This window comes from Macrosteles quadrilineatus, unplaced genomic scaffold (assembly GCF_028750875.1).
Source record: "Macrosteles quadrilineatus isolate MER2022 unplaced genomic scaffold, UCM_ALF_1.0 Scaffold_3__2_contigs__length_128488019, whole genome shotgun sequence".
NCBI lineage: Eukaryota > Metazoa > Arthropoda > Insecta > Hemiptera > Cicadellidae > Macrosteles > Macrosteles quadrilineatus.
Genome location: NW_026542596.1, coordinates 97,147,448 through 97,170,937, shown reverse-complemented (window position 1 = coordinate 97,170,937; position 23,490 = coordinate 97,147,448). Strand labels below are relative to the sequence as shown.

Genomic DNA, 23,490 nt, shown 5'->3' with positions numbered 1-23,490 from the left:
TTCAGTGTGGTCTAGCACCTTCCTTAGATGGAGATATAAGTAATATCAGTAGAAACTTAATTTTCAAGATACAAAAATGAAAGTTTTATCATAAATCAAGAAGAAACTAATAGGGTACCGATATGGAAAGTTATTGGTTACGGTAATTAATATTAAAATTAATTATGGTTCCCTAAAAAAGACATTTCAATAGAATTTTCCCATTTAATAATTCCTAGTGATAAGCCTAGAAGGACCAGTAAATTGAAAAAAGGAAAGGAATAATTTTGAACCATATTAGTTTTAATACACCAAACTGTAGTCATTTTTAAAATTTCTGTCACAGTAAAATCCTTTTCCTGAAACTTTTAGCTTTTCCACATCAAGTCTTCCAAACATAAACATTGTGTCAAAACTAAAACAACTGAAACTGTCAAGAACATATTTACAAATATATTACAAACCATTCACTCATAAAACAATAAACGGATGAAGTGCGATCCACCTATACCTACGACATCCCTATACAAACAACCCGGTACAAAATAAACGATTAGAAACATTAGAAACACTGGTTTCGGTAACATGGAGGAATTCAGCAGCAAATGAGAAGGAACAGTTTAGTTGTGCTTGCACCACTTTTGCACCTAGTTTCGCACCTTTGCAGTCTTTACATTATATCACACTCTTCTATAAAACAAAATGAGGTAACATGTTGTGGCCCAGGATGAAGAATAGGTTGGGGAGGTGGAATATCATTATTGCGGAAAATAAAAATAAAACACATACGTCTTATTGGTGCGAGAGTAGGAAAAACCACAGCTCTTGTAATTTGTCACGAGATACTAACAAAAAAAAAAAGCTCGATGGTATCCCTGTTTGTTGAAGTTATTGCGCCAAGTTTGCTTAAAACGCCACGCTGAGACTTATTCACAATAAAATCACAATAACACTAAAACTCATGGATGCAACAATGCATATCAGCTGATTAGCAATGAAATAAATAATACAGGGATACCAAAATGTGAGCTTGTTTGGTCGTTCAAGATGTAAGTTCGACTTTGTGGAAAGAGTGTAGAAAGGATTTAAATGCTCTCACATTTATTGTTACCAGAAAAAATCTGTTGAAGAGTTGAGAACATTTAACCAGGGAAATTAACAAAACCATTTGGTATACGAATTTAGATATTCCACCACCCGATATTCAAACCCTTGGCTCATCTGAGGTATTTGCAACTGAGGGAGGCAGTGATTTACAGTCTTCTCTAACTCTTGACTCATATCACATCTTCTGAACTATTCCTATAGAGAAAAACTAAAAGAGATACTCACCATACAGTGTCAAGCATGAGTTGATGTTTTAATTTGTGATTACTAAGCTTTTTCTACCAAGGATGGAAGATTTAGGAGATATAATTATCATTTTTCTAACAAGTTGATTCTTGGTTGATTTTTACTTTTGCTCAATAAAAAGGGGTCTTAATAATGTCCAGGTCCGGGATTATTCTTGAAGATTAATTCTTTAAAGTATATGAATTTTTTGACGATTGTTAATGCATTGTAAAATGTCTACAACAATAAGTGGTTTTGATTTGATTTTATACAAATAAGGGCATTTTCAGCTATGATTTCATGTCCGATATTTTTTTTTACAATTTTTAAAGTTACATCCTTAAATTGTATACATATTTTGATCAAACTATGAAAAATACCACTGTGGTTAATTTTTTATTATCCCCTCTGTTATTATAGTGAAAAGTTTTATTACCAATACACACAAATAAAATATTCAAATCCAAGTAGGAGGAATCGGGAAAAACTAGGACAGGGAATAAAAACAAAATCCACTGCAGAAAACCAATACCCTAAAGTTCTCCCTATAAACTTAGCGGGAAAAACTAAAATAAAAAATCTTGGAAAGTATCAGTTTATAAGTTTAGGTAAGGAATAAACTAATATAAAAGAATATAGTACAAAGGGAAAGAGAAGTGAAATGGAAGAGAGAGATTGAAAGAAAATAAGGGTGGAAATAAAAAAATAAATAATTAAAATATGATGCATTATTGTATGAGGAAGAGAATTGAACGACCAGATGTTTAGCATCAATGATTTAGACATCAATTAAATAGAAACCAAATTAACCACTGCTCAGATATATACCATTAGTGTCTTTTGCTCTTCTAGGTGTAGTTTAGTTAATCATTGATAACTACGGAGGAGAACATAGTCATTATTTGAAAACCTGATGATTCCAAAACAATAGTAATTGGTTTTTCTGCAGCAGACAAAAAAATGGCAAACTCAAAATAAATTTACAAAATAAGATTTATTCAAATCAGGAACCAATACCTCGTATAAACAAATATACAGAATAAATAACTTAAAGTAAAATCATAAAGAAACAATCTACGAAATGAAAGCGAACAAAATAATAAATAAGGTAAAGGAACTCATAAGTCATAAATTAAGGTAACAAGAAATTGGGAAAGACAAGTAAGTTTTGGAAATACGCTAGTCCTACATATCTGAGGATAAAAAAAATGTTTTGGTAACGGCACGGAAAATTAGGTTAGTTTTTTATTATTTTTCATATATTATTGTTTAATGAAAGAACTGTACCAATTATAGTAATAATCTTCCATTAATAAAATTTTTCCTCCTTGCTTTTATACGAGATCACTTAAATTTAATCAACCTCTAAACACTGTAGGCTTAATATTTTTGAAAAATAAATATTTTAATTGAACTACATTCTCTTCAAAGAAAATAAAACCAAATGAATATTGTAAAGCCGCTTGAAAGTGAAAAACACATTTGTTGAAGAAACCAAAAATAAAAAATCAAAGTCTTAGAGTTTAACATATTAGCACACAGCCATAAATTAGTTCCATGAACAAAGATTGGGTTTATACAATATACAATAGAATTACTTAACTAGCTATTAAATTATATTACATAATAAATAACTTAATGTACATAATTAAAACTTGTCACTAGGCTTGCAATGAGTATCTGAATTGTGCTATCCCGACCCCGAACTATCTACATCTAGATCAGCATGTTCTTGTACAATAGAGTATGAAAACATTGAGGTCTTAGAGGTTCTTGGAACGCAAAATGTGAAAAGCCAACATAAAACGTAGATAGTGCTTTGAACATTGGTTGTTTGACAGAACCTACACAATAACCTAACAAAGGTAAAATTAACAATGTGATGTATATGTACAAATAAAGTTTGTTACTTGGCCAAACAAAACTCTAACTAACAAGCAAGTTTCCTATAAATAAGTTATACAATGATGAACAAATCAAATATTGCACATAGTTAAACAAATCGTGACATTATATGCCGAAAGTTAAAATTATCAAACAGCCTGATGTTTTTAATGTGCGATCATTTTTCTATGATTAAAATGTACGTGTAAACTAATGAAAATATATTAGATTATTCAAAAATTTTTGAAAGCTTTTACAAACTATTAAAATGTTACTTGCGATATGTTTGTATCCATTTATTACATGATTACATGTTATTGATTGCTTTCCCTTGATTGGTTGATAAAAACTAATCATATAATAATAATTAAATTGGTTCATAGCCTTTAAAGAATTGTAGCCGATTCATTCAGAATGATTAATTACAACAATTCAATAAAAAAAAACTCTTATACTTTTGAATAAAATGTATAAATAGTTTTAAGTATCAATGAATTTGTGAACATAGTAACCACAAATGGGTAGGCAATGGTAGAACCCTTCTTTCAAAACCTAAAACATAACAATTATGTCTTTTGTAACAGTAATGTATACAGTTTATTGTTTAAACTATTTTGGTTTGTGAACAGGTTCATAGCAATGATAGAAATTAACTGTTGAGGTACCGTAACTTATACTACTTGGAAGCATGGAATGTATATGTAATGTAATAAATAATTATTATCAAACTATAACGTGTAAATAATAGTTGATCTGTCTGAGCATAGAGATACATTTTGACATTTCATACCAACTTTTAAAAATTATTGTTGTTTAAAATTAACCATTATAATAATAAAAATTAACATGGAGAAACTGCTTTACAAAAAGTTATTATATTTGTTGGATCAAATATTGAAGATATTTATGGGTTTTTAAATTTTTTTTGTTACCTCATTTGCCAATTTGTCGTTAAGATATTTACTCAGAAAAGTCAGTAGCTTTTGATGATTTTAAACTAGACCAAACAGTCCTTGACATGTAATTGTGCTTTTGTTGACCAATGAAACACCTGATGCCAGTTGGTAACAAAATTACACAGTTGAGTTCACTTCATTCTAATAAAAAGTATTCATCTCTCATGATAAATTGATTTATTCTACTCTAATCAAAACATATTTGCATAACATGTTTGCTCTACTATGTTGATGTTGATACCACTGTAAAGTAAATAACTTTGGTTATGAAATGTCAAGATGATGTTAAACTTATGCTAAATACCTGTATATCTATTGTTAAAAGGCCATCCCCGATGAGGATATATACCCTGCAAGTGTTGTATTATTTCATGTTTGATGTAAAAATATAAAATAATCATCTAGTAACATTAATACATTGGGTATATTTATAGCGGTAATGATTGTTTGTAAGGGAAAAACAATAGCTTTCAAAAGTCGACAGCTTGACCTAAATAAATCGCTCGTTATAGCTATGTAATATATATATAAAATATTAATATAGGAATGATTAAAGTAGTAAGTATAACTGAGGTTAGTTCCATTTAATTATCACCAGCTTCACTGACAGTTTGTGGTAAAAAAAACCATTGTCTTTGTAACAATAATTAGAAAACTGAGTTACCTTTATTTGAAACACAATCACTTTTTCTGACGTGTTGAATGATGTAATGTTTTGGAAACTGGTAACATCCTACATACATACAGCTGGTAACATAAGAAGAAACAAACTAATAACACCTAAGTAATATTTGTAAGACTTTACATTCTTAAATAATATTCGTCTTAACGCTAACCGAAACACATTAAAGATTCAAATAGATTATCTACATTAACAATTATATTTATCACCATCGATTCATTAACATCTGATCACAATAATTTATTTATATAAGTATATATTACTATACATCGATAATACTCGTATATCTAGAGTATGTTATAATTTATTCACAGTTGCAAAGTTTAAAACCCTTTAATCACAATGGTGGACATCGGGTCGAGACAATCGTCCGACCGTGAACTCCCGGAAACACGAGTCATCGGGATGCCATCTAGTGGACAATACTGGAAAATACTGTGAGTTTCCCCTAACACTAACCTGTAACTAGCGAGAAAACTTAAACCTTAGAACCTCTATATATATAATATCTGCAGGAACTGTAGTTTGCTTCAGTACAACTCAAAAATAAAATTACATATTAAAATATTAACTTGGAACATTGGCATATTGCAGTCAGTCTTGTAGGTTCAATAGGTAGAACTAATTGGTGGGAACGGAACCGACATGAGAAACAAAAACAGTTATTTTTAATAGTGTTTGTAATAGAGACTGGAAAAAAGTAGGACAGCTTTGTAAACAGAAATATTTGTATTATGTAAAAGGGGTAAGACTTTTTGGGACAATGATTAGAGTAAGATGTAATTGCTATTGAAACTAAGAAACACAGGAAGTGTATCAATAATATTTTTGCTGCTTTTACTTTGTCAAATTAATTATTAGGACATTTCGATATTTTCATTTGCTGATAACGGAATCACCAGTAGATATATATGAATTTATTACCACTTTAGGTGAGCTCCAATTGATATTCTCTTGTAGCCATCAGAATGAATAATGGAGTTCACTAGGAATAAAAAAAACAACTCTTAAGTCATGAGTTTCTTTCGATCAATTGTTACAAGATAGTCATAGGTTATTATAAATTTAGAAAATTTCTTATGGTTGTCTTCTCAAATTGTTATACAATAAGAAATTTAATGATTGCTAAATTTTGAAATTATAGTTCAAAGCGTCAAATTCCAATTAGACACCAATTAGTTTTACTTATTAAATTCAGTAAACAAATAAATTTGTCTACTTAATATATTGAGGAAGAATAAATATATAATGTAATCAGTATATATTTAAACTCTCATTATGTACTGAAAGTCTGCTGCAAAGAGAAATCTTTCTGCGACTTTGGAAACATTAACGACAGAATGCACAGTCAACATTTCTCTCAACACTAAACTTTCCTTTTCTTAGTAAAACTATGTATTAAAATTGAGAGATGTATAACATAGGAAGCACAACATTAATAGTACCAACTAAAGACCGTTGTCATCAAAGGAACCCGAGTGTATCTGGAGGAGAATGGAGAAGCTGAAATTTTGGTTTCAATTGTATTGTAGGGAACGATATGGCGGGTGAAACGCTGTCGCATGACATGTTGTATATTGTATAAAAATATCATATTGTAAATGTTGTTGTATACTCGTATCGTAAGTATAAGAATAATATCACTGGTCTAGTAACACCTATAAAACTCTGAACAAACTGTAAATATGTGAGGTCATGCGACTACGTTTCACCCGTTTTGATCCAGAAGTCCACAAAACATTTAGCAAAACCCATTTGTCATTTGGTAAGTCGGAGAAGATATCACTTAACTATACAAAAACAACGGTCCACTCACATCTCTTTGTTTGTCCTAGCTGTAGTTAATTTGTTATATATTCGAGTAATTATTTAACAGAGTCCACTGAGTCTTTAGCGAGAACTGTGCCTCGTTCAGTTGAGGTGAGAGAACCTAGCCATCAGATTGGAGAACGCCTCGTATCAACAATCCGTGAGCAGCGCTTGTCAGTCCTGACCGTTCTGTTCCTCGTGGTGTCTCTGTGTCTGCTGCTGTGACTGAGACTGCCCTTGCTGCTCTCCCTCATCCTCCTCCACTGAGTTGTTCTGCAGGTTCATCTCCTCCTTGGAGAACTCCATGTTGGCCGGGCTACTCCTCACCTCTTCTTTCCCATAGTCCATCGGGTTGGGAAGATTCCTGTGGTATTCGTCCTTGACGTAATCAACAGGACCCGAGTGGTCCCGGTTTTTCTCAGATTGTGGTAAAAGATGGACCATTCCTACTGGAACGGGAAAAGACGCACCAAAGTCAGGATAGAAATTCGGTGACGGATAAGATCCCGGATTGAACCCCGGAGGTCCTAGCATCAAATCCGGCTCGGGTCCTTTGAGGTGATGTTTCGGCGGTGGGTTATTATTGTTCGAAGATAAAGGGCCCAGCCCTAAGATATCCAAAGGGCCACCGACGTCTCCAAAACATTCTTTCTTGAGTTGTTCGAGCTTGAGGGACTTGCCGTACTTGCCTCGAACGTACATCAGGAGACTGTTGTAAGGGATGCCAAAGATGCGTGAGGCTTGGGATGTTGTCATCTTCTTGTTCCACACGTGCTGCAGAGCTTCCGTCAACTCTGCATTGGTCCATGAGCGAGGAGGGCCTCCCCTTGGTGCACTGTGCTGACCTTTTGGTCTTCCCACTGCAACAACAAATTAAACTTGTACAAATGAGCAAAGTAATATAACATTACTAAATATTGAATGCAAGAAAATCCAAAAATACTTTTCATTTTTTATCTCGAAGTAGCATAAGGCAATTATAGTTCGGCCGCTTAGAAAACGACCTGCGCGCTAATGCTAAACCAATGCTGGAGGAGGTCGCTTTCTAAGCGGCCGAACTATAGTTTTAATATTTTCACACATAACAAAGAGTGGTTAAAAATCACTATTGCTGCATAAAAACTGAACAACACCTATTCAAGAAGACTAGTGCGCCTTTTGCTCAAATTCGAGCAATTGCAAAGTATTACATGTGTTATTTCAAACCAATAACAGTCATGATTTCTGATGACTTAAAAGAGTCAACTCAAAGATAATGTAACTAATGTAAATACTCATGATGTACATAACCTCCTAAAGATTCAACTGTAAACAGTTTCACAATACATTAAAAAAATGGGCTACTGGATTGATATTTCTAATCACTTGTTAAAAATCAATCACTACACTCCAGTAATCGTAACTGAAAACGAACTCACTCTGAAAACGAACGCTCGTGTGTATTATGTGTTTACTGTGAACAGCTGTAATTAATAACAATTATTCATCTTTTGAGTAAACAAAATCTTTTCTTCATTAGAAATACATTGTGATTTCGATGACCAGTGGGGCAGAGCCCAAGGACTTTTATTACATGAATTGTTGAAAGGGAGCGTCTACACAGAAAATACTTAATTTTGAAACATTGTTTGTAAAATTTAGTCCATTATTAACAGAGGCGTAGTGTTTCGTAGAAATCGCCTTCACGTATTATATATAAGGATTCTGTCTTACACTTACTCTTCTTTTTAACTGCCATTTGATGGTTTTCACCCCGATGGTCGGTGAAGTCATTGAAAAAGGAATTTCGACAGCTCTCCATTCCCGGGAAAAGTCCTGTAAATATATCATATCTGTTAGTGTCAATTTAAAATACATGTAATCAAGTTTTCAATATCTTCTATAAGCATTTCATCACAGTAAAATGTTAAGCTCTCTCTCTACATTGCAAAACTACAAAGTTGTTCAATGGTAGTAATCCAATTTTCATGACCTTATTTAAAAATCTTGACAGTATCTTGTAATAGTAATCTGGGCTACCATTGTTTCAAGTCCTCCCCAACACAACAACAAATAAACTTGTAAAAGCTCTTTTGATATGGATATTATGATTTTTGTACAATTTTATCACAGTGATCAAAGTGAAGGACTTCATGGCAATGTTTTATAGCTTTCCTTGGCTATTTTCTCTTGGCTATGTCATGGAAGTTAGAAAACATCATGAAAGGTTATTTTTTATTTTCTCTATATTTCACTGAGATGATGTTCCAAAACACCACAAATTCGTTAAAAAATACTTTCTTTCCCTAGCCTTGTTCTCATATTGTAGTTATTTCACTCATAAACAGGCACTAGCTTTCTTCAGAAGATACTTAAATTTTCAGCATTCAAATAAAATATTTTGACATTGAAATGATTGATCATCAGTGAACTGATAGCACTAAAACTAAACCATTCAAAAACTGAAGATAGTTGACTAGTTGAAATTCATTTAAAAGTTTTTCAAATCTCTATAACCACTTGGGTAGACAGACTATTTTATGAAATGTGATAGAACATAAAAAATAGTTTATGTAAAAGTATAATTAAAATCATTATACAAAAAATTTAGAACTGTATTGGTTGTTATTAGAAACTTTACTCACCAAAGTGTGCATCTAGCGAAAACACTGAAACAAAAAAATGGTAGCAAAGTTATTAAATAAAGTATTTTTAATATTAAACTAGACACTTAACTACAAAAGTAACACATTTGGATTCATTATGAGAGCCACAAATTAATGAAGAAGTAAACGTTATCTGACTTATATTTTCGAGGATTATTAACACATTTGGATTTTCTGAAAAATTAACGCAAAGCAAACTTTTTGCCTAAAGGCTTCAGACTCTTTCAGAAACTTGGTAAGCTGATTGCATGTTTTTCTGCATACAATTTTACTAAAAGAATACCAAAACATTAATATAATACCGTACTAATAATAATACTGTGTAATCCGAAATATTAGTGCTTTCTCCAAAACATACGAACAACACATTTAAACACAAGTTTGAACGTAATTAGTAAAACTCACTAATCGAACATCTTAATGACAAAACAAATGACCAGCAAAATAAATGACAGCTAAATTATTTTAGCAACTTTCTATCTTTGTTACCGGTATTCTTCTATTTGATATATTTAATTACACAAAATATTATGTTGCATAATGATGAACCCTATTGCACTGTAAAATGTGTAAAGGGCAATTAAAGATTCTTATTCTTATTACTACAACTACAATTAGCCTACTACTATTTCTACACCAAGAATGAAAATACATAAATTATCTGTTCCCTTAACTCATCCAGTGCCATAACTGTGGGGGGGGGGGAGGTCTGGGGGGGTTCAGACTTTCAGGGGGAGTGCTCTCGCACCCCCTTCTGACTAAACCCCCCAGACCCCCTGGTCAGTCGACCTCCCCCATTTTGAAATCCGGGCTAGTCACTGACTCCATCAAAGAATCAATTATCAGATATGCAATTTTCAAAATTAGTTACAATTTTAAATATACTGTAAAACCAAACACTACTTACTGTGAGGTGGTGTTAGGGACAAAGCTGATATGGAAGTCAGATGAGGAAAAGAGGAATTCTCAAAGGTCTCCTGAAAAATGCAATGCACGGTCACTGATTGCTCTTCTAGAAACTCATTTTAAAATTTAATAGTATATTTTTATCATAATAGTGCAAAGTAATATCATGTGGCCAGGCCAGGCACAGGAAAGCCGAGTGCAGAAATGCATCTTTGCTTCAACATCCTGCTTGAAAATGAAACAATGTAGCTGTCATAACCCATGTTTATAATTTATTCTTCATAATTTCATTAAAAATTCCTTATTGTATCCACTAATTTACTTTTGCCCCAAAAGTCACCTTCAGGATTAGCAAAGTGTATTATTTTTGAGATCTAGCAAAAGAACCATTCCAAAACTTTCTTCAAACTACCCGTTTTGTGGGTTTGTCTGAGAATGTGAGGAGAGGCAAATAAATCATCACCCAAAATCATATTCAAACAATTTCCAGCATGTGCTTTACAGAAATCCTACACAGATGCAAGCAAAACTCTCGAGACTCTACTACTATTTTAATCCCTCATTTTTACTCTATCTGTCTTCACAATGTATAGAATATCATGCTTCATAGAGTTATAACACTTTTCTTGCTACAAAATAGTGATCAAGTCATAAAAAGGAAAAAGTATCACATGGAATCCTTTAAATTTCATACTAATAAACAAATACCGATCATTAGCACAGTGTTATATTGCTGTGGGCTGATAATTCAAACATTTCTCTTTACACTCTCATGACTACAGTACCACTGATTCGCTCATGTGACTTGTATAAGTAGAATAAGTTTTGAAAGGGGTTGCAGCTCTACTCGTATGTCAACAAATGGAATGTAAAAACATAAAAAGTCCAACAACACATAATTATCACGGTTATCAGTCACATATAGGTTAACTGGTACAGTGGAAGATTAGTTTATGGTATAATCTTCACATAACCGCTTCTATGCTCAATTTACTGTCTACTGCCGTAGTGTATATCCGTATTAACCTCTTGATACTAGAGTAGACAGTCCATCAGTATGGACCAGCTGTAGCCAATTTTTTATTCAAATAGAACTCAGTTAAAGGAGCCACTCACATAGTTTGTTATGGTCAAAATACTATTTTCTTTCTTATTTTTTTTATAATTTGATCATTGTTGTGGCATACAAGAAGCTACATGACAATAATATGAATGCCTGGTTGATAAAGTAGTGTTTCCACACGTATAATTTTTATCCTGAAAACGGGATTTTTATATCATGAGCGCGTTTAAAACAAGATGGGAGGTAAAAAGGAATTTTTGGCTCTGATCCAACCTTACCTCTATTTTAGATATTTTTTTCTGATTTGCAGTTTAAAATATACCCAATTAATTGAATAGTTGCTGTATGTACAATACGATACCTAGGTTTAATGAGCTATGTTAATATGATACATCAAAAAGATCACTTGCGATGGATTGAGATTAATTAATAACTTTTATAGTATAAAACGGAATTTTCCGTCACACTAAAGCAGGATAAAACAGGATTTTATCAACCTGAAAAGCGGGATTTCTGATTTGGTCGTGTGGACACACTGCTGGTTGAGTGTTGTTGCTGTATAGGGTACAGTAAGTGGCCCGTTCGTTTAACTTGGCGAAATAGTCGGTGTATACAAAGGTGAGAGAATGTCATAGTGAGAGAATGCCTAGTTCTATCAATAATCAAAGTAAATAAGTTGTCAGTTGACTCACTTGTTTAGGTGTTGTTAGACTCACATGTGGTGGGGGAGGTAGGCTCGTGATGGACTCTGAGGTAGGGGTGGGAGGTTCAGGTCGACTGTCCGAGGGTGTAGTCGTCAACTCCATCGGCTGGTTCTGACTCGAGTCTGCGGCGTCCGAGTCCTCACTTTCAATCTTCATTGGCTGTTATGGATACAGGTTACATTAGAAAGAGGTATTTTAATGAGATATAAGTGGGGAAGATATTCAGGACTTAACCCTAGAGCGGGCGCTTGCGGAGTTTTCCTCCGCACTTGTAGTGTTTGTTAATATAAATATGCATAATGGGTGTCGGCAGTCGTATCCGTCTCTACACTTCACACACGATATCCTGGATATGCCTCTAAGCTATACTTACCCCAGAATTCCTCCTCATTTTGTTGTCAGCTGCAAGTCAGTGACGCGGTGTAAGTTTGCGGAGGTTAACTCCGCTTGCACCCTATCGCGTAAGTCCTTAGCGCAGAGTGTATTTCCTCATGCACTTTTGTCAAACTGTGTGTATATTTTATACATACATCATTATAAACTAGTTTTAATGTATTATTTCATTTATAATTATTATCAAATATATTTTGTTTGCATGTATATGTATAATTGCTTTATTGCAGAACAAAACTCCGCAAGCCCTCTCTTGTAACATACCTTTATACTAGAAAATTGCTCAATATGTTTATTTGAAATATTACTCATATTAAGTTAAACAAATAATGATATTAACAAAGAAATTATGTTACTGATTAGGTTGTTCAACACTTACATATAATATTTCGTTCTAACAACGAGTAAAATGGGTAAAATTTATGCTATTTAGTGTTGCGGAATAAAACTCTGCACGTGCCCGCTGCCGTTTTACTGGTGAAGCACCTCCTCGAGAGTTAATAATAAGAACTATTTTAAGGTAATGGAGACTAAATCATTTCTTACTCTCCAGACAGCTCTCGTATGTAAAATAAATTGTATCCACTCAACGGTAATGGGAAATTGCTCCAAACCTTTTATATTCAAATTGGTATCAGAGAAAACCATCCCATCCTGTCAAACCAATAGGGTTTTCAACAATTAGAAGGTGTAACCAGTATACCATTTGTTAGAAAGTCACTCACATTACTCCTCACACAAAAAGTATCCTTAATCTTATGTATTACTGCCACATATTTGAAGAATGAAAAGGTTTGAATTAAATTGATAATTTTTTACGACCCATGTAAGTTAAGTAATGGAATTTATCAACTCGAGGTAAACAAAATGTTTTGATATTCTTTTGTGAATCACAATTATCTCTGTAGTTTAAAATATATAATATAAAAGGCTGCTCACGTTATTTACACTGGAAGGGGATGGGCTGAATGCCACCCTGTTGAGAGGTAGGTTGTTGTTGTTCTTCTTGATGGACAAATTCTCTGCTGCTTCTGTTTCTGGTGAGTTTGGCCCCTTGGTAAGATCTTGGGCCCCACATATCTCCCCTGACCTTCTTCTTGGTCTAGCCTGAAAACAAATCCAGGTTTGAATCCGTTACAGTTATAAAAACAGTCAACTTTGATTAAAACTGGGTGGGCTCTGCCACCGGCCATGGGAGAATCGAACCCTAGAAAGTAGAAAGACCTTAGTGCTACACTCAACATTGCAACACGTTAGTCAACTCAGCTACCTGTCACCATTGACCGGCCAGAACGAGTGCTACTAAAACCTGAATGGGACACTAGCACTTACTTGATGAGATTCAAAGAATTACTTAAGCGCCAGTGGGTTAGCAGCACAGTCTCCGCACCCGGAATTGTTAAGACAAACTACATTAGTAACACCATCATGAACGGTTGAGTTGGGTCCTTCCACTACTATTAATTACAGTCAAAATGAAATGAAATGAAATGAAAATCCTTCTTTATTGAGGCGAACTTAGGACCTCGCGGTCCTTTCTTACAGTTAACCTCTAAAAAACTAACAATACTGATAAACATTAACAAAATAAAACAATAAAGATTGAAATAAACAAATAGGTGTAACAACATTACATAAATGTATTTCCCTAACACACAATCACACACACATACACATACTGTCTAAGAAAATTTACCTATGCATGTAGAACTACCACATAGCTACATTGCACTAATCGATGGTGTCTAGGGCAAAGTTCAAAAAGGTGTTGCTACTCGTAACCCCCCTTGAACTCCTTTCCCCCTCGCCATAACTTACTACAATTAAACTGGAGAAAGACACTTGCTGTGTGTGATAGGTACCCCACAGTGCTGCCACTCAGGCCATTCCTTGCTTGTCACAAGTATATTGTTCTAACTTGTATGTATGCGCATGCAGAGTTGAAAGAGCATGGGCGTCCCATAAGCAAGTTTCCTCTGTACCTTACTTCCCTGTGGTACCGTACTCATCAGTGCAACATACTAGTCAATTCAGCCACCTAGGTACCATCAGTCAGATGGTACAAGTGCCGCTTAACACGTTCGCTGCTGAGCACTAGATGCCGGGACGGCGCCAGTTGCTGAACTAACGCTCGGCCGCTGCGTGACATTGCCACCGATACACTGAATTACAATAAAAACAACAGTAGTTATACTGGATGGCAATGTTCTGCAATACAACTGGCTTTGGATATAGTACTAAGTGATTCTGATAGATAGCAGCACTACCCAGGTTACAGTCGTTAAAGTAGTATCGCTATCTAGCAGGAAAGAGGTAAAACAAAGCCCTGTTCCAAACGACCCTGGTGGTGATTTGGAAAAACTATATTTTTTATTGTCAGAAAAGTACGTCCCCACGAGCTGCAAAGAAATATAGAACGCTTGTGACGTGCTGGCTTATCCATAGCAACGTTAAACAACAATGAACGGTGACGTTCTGGAACGTTCTTAGCTCCTGGCGCCGTGGCCCGGCTGACGTTCCGGAACGTCCGTAGCAGCGAACGTGTTAAGTCTGAATTTGACACTATCGCTTGTATGTGAGACTCAACAATATACTTAAGCGTGTACCACTAAATCAAATGAGGTTAAAGGGTTAGTTGATTGCATTATTCGGTTAATTTATAATATTGAACGATGAGATAGTTAATTTTTGCAGGTCAGTAACTTATTCATAATTTTAGGAACAATGACTGGAATGACAGTACAGTTGACTCCCTCTTATGCGGACACCTTTTAACCGGACATCGGTTTAGCCAGACTACACTCGGCGGAAATTACATCTCTTTAACCGGGCAATTTTTATCAACACATCAGTTTAACCGGACTAGATTGGCAGGAAGTGGGTAGTACTGAAACAACTGTTCTGGTGGGAAAGATTTGAGACCAGTGATCATGTCTTTTAATTTCGATGCTCTCCTAAATTTAAGTCAAATACTGGGCCATACAGTATGCATCCAAACGGTCTGTTTAAACGAGATTTTGGAGACATTGGTTTAACCGGAAAACCCACTATCCGGACTGGCCTCGGTCCTGAGAAGTCCGGATAAGAGGGAGTCTACTGTAATTATTATCATGCATAAGCTTATCAACATTTATTGCAATATTTATTCATATAATTCCCAGTTTTAAATTAAGTAGTTTTAAAAAGAAAATAAGACAGGTTAAGTCCTTTTATGCTCAAGATTTACTTAAAAAACTTTATTTCATAAACCGAAATTCCGCCAGTAATTGAATTCATGGGAATTTATTTCAGTTACCCAAAAACTTTTGAGTCGCGATACTAACATAGGTGATGAAGCAACATAACTTGCGATGAGGAAAAAGTGGTTATGAAACTTTGTCCATTCTGATGAAATAAATCAAATAAGGCACTGGATGAACAACAAAAGACTGTTGATCTTCTAAGACAAAGATACCTCAGACATGCAAGCTCGATTGTCAAACTCATTCATCAAAATACTTTTTTAAGTTATACATGATTTTTTAGCTGTTTAATGTAGTACGTTATAAACATAGTATCTCAATCACACTTTTAATTTCATTGCTTATGTATACAATGTATCCTAGCACATAGGCTGTGTTTATATGAGGCCAGTTGGGGGGTAGGTTACTTGCTTCAGGTAACTTGAAATACATTAGACGCAAGTAACCTGCCTTGAAACCTGCCTACTCTACTGGCCTCGTGTATGCGGCTATATGATTGTTCGTTCTTCCGTTTTGTTATAATACAGCAGGAGATACATACTTTTTGTGAGAGCTGTTAGGATATAATGGAAGCTGTTAGGAATATGGATGGCTTTACAACATAAAGAGGTTTGGTACCCACAGTAGCCAAAAATGAGGGTTAGAGAGCAACGCATGATTTAGAAATGTAACAACAATTATATGTAATAAAAATTAGGTAATTAAATCTAGGAAATTTCAAGTTTCAATTCAAAGAAGAGAAAGGTAGAAAAATTGAATTTGTATTTTATGCAGCCAGAAAAAGAGTATGGCAGACCAATATATTAGGATTGGTATATCCTGAGATTATAAATGACGCTTCCTACTCAATAATTGATCACTATACTGCTATACCACTGTTTGCATGATGCTATTAGGTACTATTACCTATTCATATTGCATGGTTGCATTTTAAATTGATAAAAACAGAATGAAATACCGGTACCGACAAAAGGAACCTGAAACATTGTAGGTTTAAATTCAAAGGTTTTATTGCTAGGAAAATGGTTAGCGATTTGGTCTTCAGTGCAACAGGATATTAGGTCCAATTCCTGGCATATATAAAAAATAAAAATTATGGGTTTACATGAACTACTTTACCCTAGAAATGTTTGAGATTTGACATATTTTTTTTAAATGGATCCCAAATAAAACGGCTGCATCAACTCACCTGTTTCCTACGAGGCAGAGGGGAGTTGCAGTGTCTGTCAGTGAAGGAGATGTGAGGCATGTGAGGCAGCTGCGGCAGCCGCAAAGGTCCATTGTACTGCGGGGACGAAGCGTTGAGCCCCGCCGGAAACATGCTGACTCTGGACGAAGGAGAGAATGTACCCCCGCTACCCCCACTCTGGCCTGATGTGTCTCTATCTCTGTCTCTGTCTCTGTCTTTCTCCCTGTCTCTCTCCTTGTTCTCTGGTCCGCACATTGGAATCCTTTCTGTGTGTGCTAGTCCTCGCACCTGTTCAAATTTAACAAAGGCTGTTAAATAATGCTATGTTCAATTCACAAATTTTAGGTGGTTTTAGGGGAAGAAATTGGTACCCTCCACTTGATCCAGCCTTTAAAACAATAGCTCAAAAGCTGATGTTTTCCAAAACGTTAATCAGCTGCAAAATATAAGTAAAAAAAGTAGTGGGGGAACTTCCCCTCAAACAGTCTAAGTTTTGTGAACAGACTATAGTCGGTAAAATAGAATACCTCTTGTTCAGACACCTTGGATGTTGTCTGAATTAAAAGCTCAAACTGTCAGAAGCCAACTGAATAATGAATGAATATTACACATATTATGTGTGTTCAAAATTATGAAACTACTGTATAGATGAATTTACATTCATAGAACGTCGATACAGCAGAGCGCGCGATTTAAGGTTCTCCTTTAATAGATGATGTGATTGCTTTATTACTTAGGATCAGCTGGTTCTTTAGACATTAACCAAAAGTAAAAGCAGAATGATCAAGGACAGCTGGGTCCAGTTTTTAACCATCAGGCGCTTATACCAATGTTTCTGACTTTTCTCAGGACCAAACTGACAACCTCATGATTACTGGGTGAGCCCTCTATAACCACTCAGTTACCAGCAATGCCAAGGTTACAATAATGGAAAAAGTCCAATAAAATCAATAAATATCTGATACATTTTTATATAGACAAACAAAAGTATGAACCAAACAGATCCAAATGAGAGGATGTCTACTGTTCTTGTAATAGATACAAAAACTATACGTAGATTCTGCCATACTTTAATTATCTGACTTTTGATCCTTATCTCAACCAATGACCACTGAACAGTGCCATACAGCAACAGGAACAGAGTCATGGATCAATCCATCTTTTGGATTGAGAGACAAGCACATGACGAAATATGTAATGTATTGTTCATTAATCATCTCAAGACCTTTTACATGAGACTAAATGACATATCCACCCAAAGCATTGCTTGATATCCAACAGTTGAAATAGAGACATTAAAAGAGGGAGGCATAACTCATTATATCTTTTCCTTTTCCCTAGACCATTGTGTTTTAGTCTAAGAAAATCAGGAAAACAATTAATAAACATTATCAGTTTTGCTACGGTAGGTAATTTTTCTAAAAATGTTTTTTAACTTTAAAAACTTCTCCAAAAAAGAGGTCATGGACTGTAGGCCTGCAGTTTGCAGGTGAAACGCTGAGAGACAGAGACAATTGTGGCCCTGAAAAACCTTTCTTAAGGCCGGCGCACACCGAGACAGACGGACTCAATGAGAACGGACTCCTGCTGGCAGACGGGTTTGGTAGCACACACAGCCGCAGGAGTCCGCAAGCAGACGGACTCTCCTACACCTTGTGCCTTCACTTCTTTCATTACTTCGGTGATTGTGGTGTTGTACACCATGATTTTCAAAAATTATCCAAAGAAAGAAACAGAACCACGAGTGGAACAGGATGACAATACCTCACAAGTAGGTGTAATAACAGGGTGTCGTTGAATAAAATTTAAGGTTGATTCCAGGTTTTCCCGGCTCAAAATTTCCAGGACAGAACTTGCCACTGAAAGAAGCAAACCTTCCTTATTTAAACCTGCTAGTATATCACAATCTCTTATGCAAGCTCCGTATACATTTTTTTGGTGCTAAATTTCATATGATTTCCAGGGATCACAGCAAAATTGGTAATGATTTGCTGTGATCGCGCAACACACCCGTAAAATTTTCTATCGATGTCGGACATTCATGAAAGTATCTAAAATCGCCACAAAATTTGTGATGATTTCTCGGGATTGCAGCAATTTTGTCATAGTTACTTGCGATCGATAAAATGCTAGGATTACAGTAAAGTTGTATACGTCTCACACGATTTCAGGAAATTCGTGAAAATCTGTCGCAATCAGGACAACATACTTGATGATTTCTCGCCATTGCAGCAACAACCATATACATAATTTTGTAATGGCGGCAAAATTTGTAATGATTTACCATGTCGCAGAAACATCCGTGATCATTTCTTGCGATCGCCGCAACCTAGTAGTTTCCCCCAAGATCACGATTTTCAACCATGAAAAAATAAAATCGGTAAATTCTGGCTGCTATTCAAACATTTAAATTTTCCTGGTTCTTTACAAAATTCTCAGATTTTTTCCCGGTTATCAAAATGTACACACAATTCCCGGTTTCCAGTAAGTTCATGAGTAATTAAACCACAGTGCACCTAGTGGCAGTGCGGAGAAGAAAAGATGGAAAACCTCTTTGCGCAAAAAAAAAAAACGCTGCAGGAGGACTTTTAAAAAATCACCCTAAGCGGACTCTGGCAGGCGGACGGATTCCTGTGTGCATCGCCACATTTAATAACATTGTAGTGGAGCGAATTGTAGTCTGTCCGTCTGTCTCTGAGTGTGCCGGCCTTTAGGAGGGAATTTTCCCTCCCTTGCGCCCCCAACAAAACTTAAACCTCTTTTGCCCACATTTACTAAAACCCCCGCACCTGTAAAGATTCAGCAGCTTTGATGAGGGACGTGAGTTGTTCCTGTCCCACGCTGATCTCTCCTCTGTACATGAAGTCTACGATGGCCTGGACTTCCCAGCCTCGCAGATCCTTCAGGACTATCACAGGATGTTTGCATGGAGTCTCTGAGAATATCCTCTCAAAATATGGGCTGAAATAAGCAAACATATATTTTAATTTATTTTCTATATTCCGACTAAAATTGTCAGTTAGGTCTTATTTTATTAGCACATTGCGTTCTCATAGATAACCTGAAATTTTACTATTACATTACCTATTGAGATGGGGACGTAGGTAGGCATATTTCAATCCAATGAGTGAAGGATGAGTGTTGATTATGAGATGCAAGTTATCTCATTAAAAATAAATTGAAATAATTAGATCATGTTTTTAGAGCTAAAGGCTCCCTAACTGATGCAACCACAACTGTATGGCTGCATCAGTTTCAAGTCTACCAGCCGTCAAAGTCAAGTGTAACGACTGTATCCGTTTAATCTACATGTTGCTTTTATAAGATTACAGTAACACATTGACGAGGGAATTTTTATAATTAATTTATCACTGTAATTTTTCAATTTTGTTTTTGGTATTTTAAACCATATTCACATGAGTGGAGTAGGAAGGTAGGTAATCTACCTGTCTCAGTTAGTGTATTTCAATCAACTATTTAAGCCCCAGTGAATAGCAAAACTGGGAAAAGTTGTAATGAGCTGAACTCATATTACTGCCAGGGTTACATCTTATGGACTTGAATTCTATGTGGTGATTCATGGATGGGTGTCATCTTGACTAAAATGCACTGAGATTATGTTCACTGCATGAGTTACTTCTAGGACTGAGGAAGAACGAGGTATGTAAGCTACGGAGAGCACTGGTATCCTATTGGTGTAATCCACCAAAGCAAACAATTGACCAAAAAGTAGACTACGCCCTAGGATTTCCGAGGCAGCGTACCTGCAGGCAGAGAGGACGACCTTGTGTGCCTTGAAGCTGGACTCCTCACAGATGAGGGTGACGTCAACCAGGGTCTCATTCTGGAGCAGGGAGTCAAACGCTGTCAGTAGGTGGTTCTGGTGGTTGTTCCAGCGCAGGTTGTAATGTGGCGACCCCATCTCATGTGCCTGCAAACAACAGGAAAGTACTAATTAGTAACCTTTATGTGGATTTGTACTCTCAATGGTCTATCCATTGCTTATAGAGTGTATGATCTAGCAGTTTGTTTATATGTTTGTGTATTTTCTACACCTAGAATTTTTTATGTTTTAAAAGGGAATGGTCCAAACCGTGGTCTTTATTGTTACTATCTAACATCGACCTTTTTAGCGAATTTCCCTATAGGGAAGTAAGCTATTACCGTAGGTGGCATGGTAAGACCTAGACCTGGGACCGATTTACTTTTTCATTTTGATGTCCCCAGAAGCCAAAATCACCATTCGTTAAAATTTTTTATATATGTACCTATATATATATATATGTGTCCGTGAACGCGATAACTTGAGTAATTTTTGTCCGATTTTGATGAAATTTGGTTTAAAGGTGTAAAGCAGGATAAACATGAATGAGTTCGCGAACCAGCATGATCGGACTATGGGAACGGGGGTTTATGGGGGGTTTTATGGGGTAAAAATAGGTTTTTCCCATTTTTGATTCTAAAAACACAAAATTTCACAATTACTTTCCAAACCATTATGTAGAGCTTAAAGAAAGAAATAATTTAGTATATTGAAGCGTTATTATGCACCTAAGGGTTACGGAGAAAATTCAACAAAATTGTAAATTTTAAAATTCCCATGTCATTCTTATGGAGAATAAGTCAACTGTTGTAGTTTGCTTATTTATGAACATATTTTGATCAAAATTGGAAAATATATTAATTTCTTACTAAACTACAGTACCTATTAACATTTTATATTAAAAAAACACGTTTTTGCCCTCCCTCGTTGCAGCAAACCTAAGTACTTGTTAAACTAATTCTATTTAAATAGGGAATAAATGTGATATATTTAACGAGACATTTTAGTGTAAATCCAATGAGGCAAATGGAAATTCGCTAAGTCTGCAGGTTTGCTACGGCGGGGGTATTGTTAAATAGCATCATTAAACTAATAGCAGTTTCCATTTCATATAGACAAAACCAATATTGAATAGCAGATGATCTAAAGTTTAAATGAAATTGGATTTGCAGGCGATCTACAGTAAAGTCACTTGTCAAAAGAAGGAAACACAAGCAGTGAGATCTAAATTATAAGCTAGATTTACGTTATCTGTAGTTTAGATCATATGTAAAGTTTTTTTCATTCCCATAAGATTCAGCATTTATAGGATCACTTGTAGCTTGATATACTTTTAAACAGAGCTTAATTTGTTTGTTAGACGGTGGGGAATGGTATTTTTCTGAAATCTTTATTCTTAGGGAAGATAAGAAAAAATGTAATGCTGAGTAAAAATCGACTCCAGCTCTCCAGATGACTTTTACTCCTTAGAGAGAAAAAATAGCTAATAACCCACAACGCATTTATCGAAAACAGCTGTTTTTGCTGCAGTATAAATAATTAGGTTCAAGATGATTTAGAATTTTCGATTAGTTCAAATTTGAAAATAATCTACCAAACAGAATTTTAAATACTATTCTGTATACAATATCAAAAACTCTATCACGTAATAGTATCAACTACCTTCAAAACCCAACATATGATAGAAACCGAACACCAATGAACATTCAGCATGAGTTTGTTGAACAGAGAGACATTTTTTAGTAACGGGAGGGACAATATTCTTCAGAGGGTCAACAAAATGGCAACAAAGTAGTTAGACGTGGAGCCATGCTTGTGAATTGTTAAGACCCAGCCTCAAGCACTTGTCCCGCCGGTTCAAGCACTTCACCTGGCCACTTAAAACATTGTACTGGAACAGACTGAGACTGGGAAACTGGAATGAAGCTGAGCGACAAATGGAGTTTGACAATGGATCTTTTGTCCAGTTCAATAGTCTAGGTTTTATTTTTATCAAGACTTGTATGAAATAGTAACTAATGCACATTCTGTGTTCAAGATTTATAACTGCAAGTTTCCATTTGCATTGTGCGGTGAAAGTCTTTTTAGATTCATGTAAAGTCTGGTAATGCTATTGAGGTGGGACTATAACTTTAGCCTAAAGCCTAAACTACAAACTTAAGTTTTTACTTTCTCTCCCTATTCTTAGCATGTAGAGAACGAATGGTTTTCGACAATATTTTTGAGTTTGATATTGGGTGAAAATATCTATTTTGGGTCCTAAACCATGGTCTCTTTAGGTGTTTTTTTATTTTTTTATTTTAGGCCTGATGCAATGTTTTTATGATATTTTCCCATGAAATCCCATAATATAACAGAAAGATTATATTTTCACAAAGATGTCTCGAACAATTATTGCGATTTAACACCGGCAATGTTTAACAAATTACGATTCAATTGCAGCTTTAGTGATAACTTTAGTGATTCCACATATAATATATCATAGTTCCCACTGCTTGCCTTGATAAGGGTTGTTGAGTTGACAAGCGAATGGGAGAAAGTATGTGTCAGATTGCTGTTACAGTTTATAATTTTTTCCAGATTGTTGGATTCTAGCCATATAAAATAACACCACACACATCTTGTTAAACGATTTCCTTCAATGTTTTTACACAAAGGTGAAATAACAGCTATTATTAAATGTTATTTATTAGTAATTAATGATTTTCTATTTGATTAGAAGCCCTCCAATAAGTTTCAAGTATTTAAATATTGAAAGGTAATTTTGAAATGTACTAAAAAAATACATTATTTTACAATGTACAATTTAATACAAATTCATAACATATTTTTTACATATTAAAAATATATGTTAGAATTTTTTTTCAAATATACCACTTCTAT

General features: G+C 35.0%; 1 protein-coding gene across 3 annotated transcripts in view; it reads right to left on the bottom strand.

Moving 5' to 3' along the window:
• Nucleotides 1–6,070: 6,070 nt before the first annotated feature.
• The window catches only part of LOC128991046 (protein jim lovell-like), a 149,679-nt gene continuing 132,259 nt past the window's right edge, over nucleotides 6,071–23,490 (bottom strand). For 2 of the 3 annotated variants that reach the window (XM_054413763.1, XM_054413764.1), the window contains 9 exons: nucleotides 20,549–20,715; nucleotides 19,574–19,745; nucleotides 16,785–17,072; nucleotides 13,293–13,460; nucleotides 11,949–12,119; nucleotides 10,195–10,264; nucleotides 9,267–9,290; nucleotides 8,362–8,457; nucleotides 6,071–7,502 (listed from right to left, as the gene is read on the bottom strand). In XM_054413763.1, coding sequence (XP_054269738.1) covers nucleotides 6,817–7,502; nucleotides 8,362–8,457; nucleotides 9,267–9,290; nucleotides 10,195–10,264; nucleotides 11,949–12,119; nucleotides 13,293–13,460; nucleotides 16,785–17,072; nucleotides 19,574–19,745; nucleotides 20,549–20,706 — 1,833 coding nt within the window. In that variant the 5' untranslated portion in view covers nucleotides 20,707–20,715 and the 3' untranslated portion in view covers nucleotides 6,071–6,816. The remainder of the gene's footprint in view (nucleotides 7,503–8,361; nucleotides 8,458–9,266; nucleotides 9,291–10,194; nucleotides 10,265–11,948; nucleotides 12,120–13,292; nucleotides 13,461–16,784; nucleotides 17,073–19,573; nucleotides 19,746–20,548; nucleotides 20,716–23,490) is intronic. The other variant, XM_054413765.1, reaches the window with a different exon arrangement.